This window comes from Salarias fasciatus, chromosome 18, assembly GCF_902148845.1.
Source record: "Salarias fasciatus chromosome 18, fSalaFa1.1, whole genome shotgun sequence".
NCBI lineage: Eukaryota > Metazoa > Chordata > Actinopteri > Blenniiformes > Blenniidae > Salarias > Salarias fasciatus.
In genome coordinates, this window is record NC_043762.1 from 19903880 (window position 1) to 19914158 (window position 10279).

The 10279-nt window shown below is 42.7% G+C and overlaps 1 protein-coding gene across 3 annotated transcripts; it reads right to left on the reverse strand.

Annotated features, from left to right (window-relative positions):
• Positions 1 to 818: 818 nt before the first annotated feature.
• LOC115405941 (protein FAM49B-like) lies at positions 819 to 10038 on the reverse strand. 3 transcript variants are annotated; one of them, XM_030115748.1, is made up of 12 exons: positions 9882 to 10024; positions 9610 to 9716; positions 6654 to 6727; positions 5915 to 6036; positions 5020 to 5125; positions 4594 to 4730; positions 4426 to 4503; positions 4214 to 4330; positions 3658 to 3737; positions 3448 to 3574; positions 2465 to 2535; positions 819 to 2378 (listed from the first exon to the last, which is right to left on the reverse strand). In XM_030115748.1, exons 3-12 carry the CDS (start codon positions 6724 to 6726, stop codon positions 2309 to 2311), a joined length of 981 nt encoding a protein of 326 aa, XP_029971608.1. In that variant the 5' UTR covers position 6727; positions 9610 to 9716; positions 9882 to 10024; the 3' UTR covers positions 819 to 2308. The 3 variants fall into 3 exon arrangements, with proteins under 3 accessions (XP_029971608.1, XP_029971607.1, XP_029971609.1); XM_030115747.1 differs by lacking the exon at positions 9610 to 9716 and having other exon boundaries at positions 9882 to 10038; XM_030115749.1 differs by lacking the exon at positions 9610 to 9716 and having other exon boundaries at positions 6654 to 6732; positions 9902 to 9978.
• Between the last annotated feature and the right edge of the window lie 241 nt (positions 10039 to 10279).

Genomic DNA, 10279 nt, shown 5'->3' on the forward strand with positions numbered 1-10279 from the left:
ATGAGACGAAGATGCAACAATCACACGTGACCACACATCTCCATTCAAAACTTTATTATCAAACAGATCACGCACACACAAAAAACAACAAAAAAAAAAAATCCTAAAAATATCAAAACCTTTTTTGGCCATCAGACACATCTGTTTAAAACAATTAATGCCATAAATTTCATTGTGTTAACGTACAAAGCAAAATATAAAAATAAAGCAAGTTCCTAAAAGTTTCCAGTTGGACTGATTCTTACATCAGTGTGAGATTTACCCATCAGTACCGCAGTCTTCCTCATCACAGTGGTTCATTTACATTCCCATCAGTCTCATTCTCTCAGTTTATTTTAAAGACTTTTCTTTCAGATTAATGTCATATCCATGATCAAACAGAAAAGTTGAGAAAATCCTCGTTCCAGGCAGCGTAGCACACTTTATCGTCTGTAGACAGTTTTAATATTTTTCTAATGTTGAAATGTAAAGTTGAAACAAAGCATTATTTAAGCAGCTTGTCTCTCTAAAAAAAATGAGTCAAATCCATTTTTTTCCCAACAGACCGAAGGAGCTGCTTAAGCATTTGTGGTATTTTTAATAAGTGGCCCTGAGAGACAACATTTTTTTCCCCCAAATTCCTGATCGCTCATTTAAAAAGAAAATGCAGAAATATTAATTTGCAAGCTGCAGCAGACAAAGAGGCACTTGGAAAAAAAAAAACAAAATCGTCAATGTACAAATTACATTGTGGTTTCTATTCCTTAAAGCTACTCTGTCAGATGATTGTGCTCCATTTCACTTGGCTATTATCTACAAACACCTCACTACTGTTAAGGTTTTAAATCCGTACCTTTGGATACCAGAAAACTGAGACAAAACGTCAAAAAGCCTCAGAGTTTATTTGCTTTCCAGCAGCTTCGAGGGAACTCTGCAGACTTGTTGAATTTCAGGCCATCTTTCAGATTTGGTCATCATCACACTGACAGCACCTGCTTCTGTGTGAACTCATAAACAGAAAGAAGAGTCGTCCCACATCCAGACGGGGATCCTGCTTCACAAAGCTGCTGCTGCTGATTCGCTATGCATTGAAATGTACTCCAGTAACTTAAAATATTCTTAATGGGCTTAAATCCCCTAAAAAAAAATGGTAACAAATCCTCAATGTAAAGACACAAAACGGAGATAATTCACTCATCTGTAACATCTGGATTTCCTTTACTGATCTCTGTTCAAGTCTGGATTATTTCTCAGATTATCAGGAGGAAATGTGAAGACTTTCATTCCTAATTTGTGCTTCCTGTCCCTTTGAATCAGCACTTTGGAATTTTAGAGTCACTGCATTGATTAAAATGACTGTTTCGTTACAGTAACGCCATCCAGTGGACAGTAGAAAGTACTGCATGCAAGAGGAACATGCATTTTTTAAGAAGTAAAGTTGCTTGGAACTTTACAAAGGTCATAAAATTCAGACCATGAATTTTTTCAAGATTTCTGAAGGACTTTCTTGCAGGATCGTCCTCCTCATTGCAGGAGGTTGATTGAGAGATTACAAATCTGTTGCTCGTCCAGGAGATCACACAAACTAAAACTAAAGATCGGTTCAACTTTGCGTCGTCTCATAAACTCAATTTTTCTTTTAAGATTCTTGCCACTGATCGCGACAGTGAAAAGGCCACAGCGGCATTTCTGAGGTAGGAGCTGCAGCCGAGGAGTTACGCCAAAACAAGACCGTCTCAATGTCGATGTTTTATCAGATTTTTAAGCCACCAAAACAGTTTTCCAGTCTGTTAATCGGTGTGGTTCAGTGAGGAAAACTGGATGGTCGTGACGTCCTTGATGTTCTGATCAGGAGTTTATTAAATAAAACCTTGACATTGTCGATTAAGATGTATTTTATATGTTTTTGTTTCTTTTTGATTGTTGTGTGTCAGTTTAAGTCTTCCTAACTTACACTACCTAGACAATTTTTACGTTTCTTTTGTTTTGTAACAGTGAAACGTCCCAATGCCTGAGCAGAACCACCAGTATCGGTCATTTCGGGGGGGTCGTGTTAAGAAGTCAGAAGTCACAAAGGGCTGGTTAAATATACATGTATAAAAACTCACTGTCCTGCCATGAACTTCCATGAGTTGGCAGATTAAACATGGCGTTTATAACAGTTAATCAATTTCTCTCAGTTTCTTTTTTAAAAAAAACCCAAAAAAAACAACAAAAACAGCTGGAAAAAAAACACAATCATAAGAATATTAGCTAAAAGTTTGTTCAGTAGTTCTTTTGAAATTTGGACCACAACACTTCTTTGCCCCAGTCTCAGAGGAGCTGAGGGTTAATTTGGCTGCAGCATGTGTTTGATCTGCTTGGAGGTAGTCTCATCGTTCAGATGTTTGGTGGTGTACCTGCAGAGCGGAGGGAGAGAGATTCGATTAGAACGATCCGCTTTCTCCCCTGGGTCAGTCTGCGGCTGGCGTGACGGCGGACGGACCTGAGAGCGTTGAGTAAACCCTCCACGCGGCTGGGCGGCTGCTCCTTCAGCAGCTTGATGCAACCTTTCATCTAAAAATGATGAAATAATAATAAAAAAAAGAGTCAAAATGCATGTATTGTTTAAATACATATATGTAAGTGAATCAATCTCAATCTCAATCAAATCTTAAAATATCCCATTTAATGGCCTTTTTTTGCTGCCTCAAAAAATAAACTAAAGCACCTTCTTGATTTTTGAACCACTGATAATTTATTCTATTTTCTTTATTCAAGTTATTTAAAAGAAATAATCCAGGGGTGTTCAACCTGCGGCTCTGCAGCCACATGTGGCTCTTTAGTCCCTCGCTGAATAAACATTTAAATTATTTTTATATTGTTATATGATTTGTCACTTTTCGTTCAAAAGGGATTCAAAAAGGACACATGTAAAATTGGGAAAAATAGCATAACCACAAGAAATGGGAAGAAAAAAAAGGATAGAACAGCTTAAAAAAACTGAAATATCTACAATTTATAACATAAGAAAATGAAATATGGCAGGAAAACAACATGCAAAACTCTTTAAAAAGAGGTAAAATGGCCAAAACAGCTAAAATTTCAAAACAGTAAACAAAAAAGCCTGAAAAGAGGAAAAAAAAGTATTAAAATCAGGTACAAAAATAGGTTCAGTGTAATAAAATGTTCACTGTTCTGAACTGTCGTTAAAACTTCATGAATGCATCATAAGATCTACTTTTTGTTTGTGCATCAAAATCAAGTGCGAGACTTCCTGAGCTGCATTCGCCTCATTTTAATGGTGAAATGTGCTTTATGGCTCCAGACAAAATGTTAGAAAAGGTTTAACTTTACAGCTGAGTTCAGATTAAGTGTGCAGGTGTGAGTGTGTGTGTGTGTGTGTGTGTGTGTGTGTGTGTGTGTGTGTGTGTGTGTGTGTGTGTGTGTGTGTGTGTGTGTGTGTGTGTGTGTGTGTGTGCGATTTACATCTATATTGGAGGTCTTAACAAAGGCTCCGGCCGGGTGGACGTGGTCGTACAGGATGATGACTCCCACCATCACACGCAGGCAGAACAGCACCGTCTCCTCGCTGGCGAAGCGGCTGCGGTACTCCCTGCAGTGCGAGAACACACACGGTCGAGTCAGGCCGGGACGGCGGCGACCCCCGGCTGACTCGAGGACGGCGTCGGGACTCACGGTGTTTCCAGCATCACTTTACACACGCTGGCCATCGTGCTCAGGCAGTCCGTCGTGTTTTCAATCGGCACGTCTGGATTCTGAACAATGAGGTTTTTACTCTGATCAATATTCACATTAGAAGAACATGCAGGCCTAAATCCTGAGGCAGGTTAATGTAATTCATAAAAGAAGTGACAGCGACCTCTGGTGGTGGGCAATGGAGAAACACATCACAATTCTATTTCAGTTTTTCAGTGAAGTCTACGACAAGCAAATCATAAACATTAAATAAATACATCTCTTCTTAAATGTCATGTTATGTATCGTACGTCTGTCCCTTCTCTGTCGTCTCGCCTGCACTAAAAAATAAAACTGAATTAAGGTCAATATTTTTAAAAGCAAATGAAATTCATCTGCACGTATTCATTTTCACTTTCATAATTCAAATCAATTCTTAAAAGTACATTCTCTCCTTTTTATCTGCACCATTTTTAGCATTTTTTGCAGAGTATCAAAAAAACAAACCGAGAGGAAAGACAGAAACGTGCGTCTGAGAAACTGTGGAGAGACTCACATCTGAGACAAACTTTGACGTGGCGTCACTTAGCGTCTTCAGCATCGGCGTGGCGCTGGCGTAAAACAGAGACATCCGATTGGCCAGCTCGTTGTTGACCTCGCTCCCTGCGTCTGCCTGGGAAAGACAGAGCATTTCCATCGGAGTTCTGGAGTTTTCATGAACGGTGCAGCTTCATTTACTCTCATCTCATGAGTCTTTCTTTAACTCACAGACAGGTTGTTGATCCGCATGCGGCTGATGGTTCTTCGGTAGTAGCTGAAATCATTCTGGATGGCGGGATTCGTCATCTGCAACCAAAGAAATGCATGAGGACCGCAGTGGAGACGGGGGACCGAGGCGGCAGTCACGGGACGAGGGGGTGATCTCGGCCGGAGGACCTTGAGCTCGTCGAAGCGCAGAGTGAAGTGCATTATGTGGGCGAACTGCCGGGCCAGGGCCTGCTGCTGCTCCAGGTGCTGAGTGGGAGTGGAGCCGGAGCTGGTCAGGACGTTCAGGAGACACTGCAGGCTGGACTCTGTGGGACACGCACGCAGCTAAAGCAGTGTGTTCAGATCTACACTGATCCAAACATGAAAGCAATATGAATTTTCCCTGGAAACAGGCCAGAAAAACTGGAGTTGTGTTTAATTTGAGGTCTCATATTCAGCTGGCGCGAAGGCCCTCAGAGGCAGGAGGACATGATGTGCGCGAGGAGTCGGCTGAGGACACCGGAGACCGGAGATTGATATAAAACACACTCTCCTCAACTTCCTCCTTCGATGTTGCGACCTCGCGTTAGTGTTTAGCTTAAATCAGACACTCACCCAGCTTCTGGGAAAACTCATAGAAGGTTTTGAGTTTGGCGACCAGAGGAACCACGGCAGACCAGGCCTTCTCCTGCACTCCGTCCACACCGGGACTCTGGATGGCCTGCACACGCAGCAACACACACACACCAGGAAGTTCATGCTGTAACTGGGACAGTATTTAGGAAAATATTTCACCAATAAATTAAACAAAATAGCCTATATTTTTTCAGATGATAGAATATTGAGACCAATAAAATAAATTAACAGGATTTTTCATGTTTTCTTACTTTCTTACTGTATTTTTCTGGGTAATCATTCTCAAAGTGCATGTCAAATAATACAACTATTCAGTTACAGACATAATGAACAGAATTTCTGAAATCACATCTTAAATAAAAGTGGGAGGAAAAAAAAGAGAAAATAAGAGCATGTTTCAAATTATTTTTATTTAATATTTCTTTCCCGCTGCACTTCGCTCTCAGCTGAGGAAGTCGAGTAAGAAAAAGCTTTTTCGCATACAGACGGGCCGGTGAGGGAGCTGAAGGCCTCGGAGCACAAGCTCCGACACGTACGAGGAGAGATGCGATGGAAACAGTCCAAGAACGGACTTGCAGATGAAGGTGTGTCGGTGTATCAGTCCACAGACGCACGGCGTTGGGACCGTTAACTCGATCATACGGGGTACGGCGAATGAGGGATTAACAACCGCGACGCTCCATCACACTGATGTGGAAAGAGCCAGTTAAAGCATCTGCATGGAGGTGAGCCTGTAATGACTCACAGCCACTGTTTCAGCTGGTTGTCTGATTGATTCGGCGTAATATGAAATATGAAAACCCTCACCAACGACAATTTAGGAGAAAAAGTTGCATGAAACACAAGTTGAAACGCGCCGTCTCTTTTCTGGTACCTGTCGTATCTCCTCTCCGGCTCCTCGGTACGCCTGCAGGTCGTCCAGCACCACCTGAGCCTCGGTCAGCACCTGGTTCACCTTCTCCCACACGGCCGTCTCCGACTGCGAGGGCTGAGCGTCTGAGGAGGAGCAACAGCACAAGTTCTGCTATGAGCTCAGCGACAAAAGAAAAGCAGTTTCTATCATAATATCTTCTTTGGTGGGTGGATGAGCCGTACGCATACACATGCAAGCATGCTTACAATATAGCCAGTATTATCTCATTACACCAGTGTGCTTTATTATTAATTATCATTATTAAGACTATTGACTTTCATTTTTACAGACGGTTTACAAACTTAGCTCAACATTCAAGGAACTTTTTAAAATCCATCCCATGGAACAATAATCAGGGCTCGAAGCTTTTGGGGTGGAGAAACACATGTTCTTCCTGAGGACGTGAAGGAGAATCCAGTGTGTCCACAGGTGTGAATGTGTGTGAATGTGTGTCTGTGTGTCTTTCCCTTTGTGTTAGTCATGTGATAAGCCTGTCCACGGCATTTAGACCCACTCCCAACAGCACCATACATACAGAAATAAAGGAAATATTGATCCAACGAAAGGCGGATGAGAGGAAATATTTCAGTGGTTTGAAGCAGAGGATATTAATCTGCATTTCCATGCGGATCTGTTCTGGAAGGCTAATGTGTAAACAGATGAGTCTTGATGTGTGTGCCTTTATTTGTCTTTCACTTACTCTCAAAGTCGAGGAAAAAGTTTCCACCGTTATTGTCGATGTCTCTCGTCAACACCTTGATCAGGTTCCCCATGCTGTCAACACACAAAAGGCACATGGAGTTTGAAAAGGGGAACGTTTCTAATATATGACTCAATCGACCAGCTTTATTCTCATATCTGCCACAGAATGAAACTGCTTTCAGTGCTCAGACGCTGTGGACTAAAGGTTCTCCTTTTTGATAGTTTAGAAAAATCCAACCATCTTCTATCCTGCTTGGTCCTGCAGAGAACCTCTTTATGACAGCTATTTTTCTCTTTCGTATAGTGAATGTTTCATGATTTCGGCGCTGCATGATGAAGTGTTGACACAGACACCAGCGTTCACTTTTCAAACTCCTTACCAATGTCGAGTCTTTTAACCTCTAACATTCACAAGTAGTTCTCTCTGGTGATAGATTTTAAACATGACTTGATCGTTTGACAGTCTGCCAACCAGTTCCTCCAGATGACAACAAATACCCAAAAGAATAAACCCTGGAAGACATGGGGAGAACATGCAAACACCACACAGAAAGGTGGTGGTGATATTTGAACCCATGACCGTCTCACTGTGAGTCACTAACCGCTACTCCACCGCGCCGCTCTTTAGTGAATCGCAGTGATCGATGTAGGTCAAAGTTCAACAACTACAGTGACAACAAACCTGCTGCAGTGACACATGTGACGTTGCAACAGATGGTAATATTACTGTTTTTGCTTTTTTTTTTTTTAATGCATTAACAGTGATAGCTTACACACACATACACAAACACACACACAAACATACACACAGAACACCTGAGATTCTGACATCCATCAGCCGAGCCCCACCCAACACTGAAAACCACCGTCTTTGAGGAAGTAGGAGTTGTAATATGTTAACATGAACAGTCAAAATGCATTTTGTATGAACTAGCGTTGTCTTTGCAGGCTGTGCAGGACGAAGCTGAAATGAAATGTGGCCGAAGAGGTGAGAATAAAACCCGCCGGTCTGCAGCCCGAGCACAGCGACTGGCGAGTTAGTTAATGTGCCACAGAGTGAAGTGGAAGCGGCGGCGTCTTCTCGTCAAAAACAGCAAAAAGAGGAAGTGATGAAGGCTCTGAAAGTTTGGCCTAAATTTAAAACAGAGGAAGTCGAGCAGACTGAGATCAGGTAAAACGCTTTGCTGCTGCTAACAAAAACCAAACAGAAAGTGCAGCTGAGTTAAACGAGCATATAAACGCAGGATATTATTTTTAGCAAACAGTTATTAGTGGAGAAGTAAAATTGCTTTCTCACAGGGAAATAAAATGTGTAATAAAACATATTTTCTCCTGAATACAATCAGGTACTATCTCAAGTTGTCAAAAGTGCATCAATATACAAATCATTTCGGTTTAACATGTGTTCTGTGCTCCATACAGCAATATAAATAACACTTTCGCAATTAACAAACAAATCAGTTGGTATATAAAATGTCAGAAGTACGTACAGATGCTGAGTTTTTAATTGAATGATAGAAAGAAAAATTGTCACTTTTTCGATTATTTTTAAAGCTGCTAAAATAAAGAATTTTCCATCCGTCTGAAACAATAATGAGATAAAACTTGGAGAGCTGGAACAAATACAGATCATAGGAATACCAAAACAGGCAGTGATGAATCAACACTTTGTACTCAGCACTAATAAATCAGTAATAAAGCAGTAAGGTACTTTAAAGCAGGTTCCACTCCGAGTATTTCTCTACGTCTGTGTCCGCAAATGCTAATGACTCTCGTAATACATTCGTTAAACCAGCAGAAACACCATAGTTCATAAACTGCTGCAATGACAGAAAACCCAGTAGTTCATACTTCAGGGAACTAAACTGCCGCCAGTAAAATCAAATCTGTTTTCTACACGCAAAAGCGAGAAATGCCATGCTATTAGAATATTTCTTATTGTTTTAGTGATGATGAAAGCCTGGTACAGATGTGGTTCTCAAAGCTGAAATGTCTGCTGAGCCATCCAGAAGGTGGTACTGCATTATTCGGTTTTAGTCTATATACAACGTATGAAATTACTTATTTCTTTGTTGTTTAGTTCACCTGATATTACCAATCTGTCAAACAATCACAATATTTAGTGGTTTCTGTCCTTTATTGACCTTTTATACATTTAAGTGGCAGAAAGTGTCTTTTTTCATGCAATAAACAAACTGAACCCATTTGTTTCAAGAATCTTTGCTCATGTTCAAACTAGACAAAGCTTAAAAGACGTGATGCAATGTTGCAGATTAAGATAAAGCTCATCTTCATGACTCTGAGTGTTACTCAAGTTATTAGTTTAATACATAAACATAAACAGTTATGAAACATGGCAGCAGCAGAGTCCAAAATGAGATCTTGTTTGTTGAAAATACAAGCACATAAAAAAAAAGACCAAAAGCAGAAACAGTCACACTCAAGAAAGTGGAACCAGCCTGACCAGACTAATCTATCAACCATTTCAGCTCTGCGCATTGCCTCGAATAGTAACTGCCCCACCAGTTATTTTACTTTGCGGTGTTTCTAATAATACTCCAGTGAAGCATCTTGTACTTCCTCCATCACTCCTGATGTGCAAGCAAACCTCACCTTCGTGCTGCAGCTTCATGTTGTGTGAAGAGGGGGGCTGTAACTGCAGACCATTTGTTCTGCTTTGACTCTGAACACAAGATTAAAAGTCAACCTGATGCACATTTGACAGATGCAGTAATAAACCCCTCCGCGGTTCCACTGGAAACAAAGCAAAAAGCCCCGATTGCTCCTGTTTCTGAGACAGTGAGAAGTTTGTTTCATGAAGCTTGTTGACAGCAGAACTCTGTCAGAACTGGAACCGGGTCTGCAGCAGCACCGCCGCCCTGTCCTGGGATCAGCACTCGGTACTTCACTACAAACGCCCCGGGTCCGCTGTTGTGGCGGGTTTGAGCACGTACCTTCAGCAAACCTGCAGTAAAGTGGTCTCAGGGCAGAGAGGAGCTGCAGCGGGAAGCGTGAGGTCGGACTCCAGTTTTCCTGGTGAAGCAGCAGCGCCCTGCAGGACCTGACATGTCTGATCTGAGACCAGGATCCACCCAGAGGACCGACCCCCTCCTCCCTGCAAACCCAGCAGCCCCCTCCTCCTCCTCCTCCTCCTCCTCCTCCTCCTACCTGAATACACCTCCCTTCTCCTCCCGTGCCATCCCTACTCTCCTCTCCCGCTCCTCACCTTCGCTCCTGTCCGGTCGGCGGCGGGTCTCTCTCCGAATGTCCGGGGCTCCGGTGCGTCCGCGGCGGTCCAGGTGTCTCCCGGCGCGGCGCCTCCTCTACATGCTGGGCGAGTTGAGCGTGAACCCGGAAAGCGGCCAGCTCGGCGCTCCGTTAACTATAAAAGGAGTGATTTCCTCCTCAGGAGGAACTGAGCACGGAGCCAATCAACGCGCCGGCAGGCCGGCGGCTGCAACACACGCTGCGAACCCGACGGTCCGCAGCCGGAGGCGAGAGCCGGGGAGCGTCCGTCCCCCCCGCCCTGACCTCCACCTCAGCCAAACGACCACGAGAGCTGAACTTTGGTTCAAGCAATGTTTGCGACAGCAACAAATGCTGCGATTTCTTCTGAAAAAGTGG

What these genes read in the sequence shown, in the direction of transcription:
- LOC115405941 (XM_030115747.1), bottom strand. Translation starts at nt 6,726, where the DNA reads ATGGGGAACCTGATCAAGGTGTTGACGAGAGACATCGACAATAACGGT. An exon ending in AAAGTGATGCTGGAAACACC is followed by an intron (nt 3,575 to 3,657) that starts GTGAGTCCCGAC and finishes CTCGCACTGCAG; the next exon opens with GGAGTACCGCAGCCGCTTCG. An exon ending in GGTTTACTCAACGCTCTCAG is followed by an intron (nt 2,379 to 2,464) that starts GTCCGTCCGCCG and finishes TCCGCTCTGCAG; the next exon opens with GTACACCACCAAACATCTGA.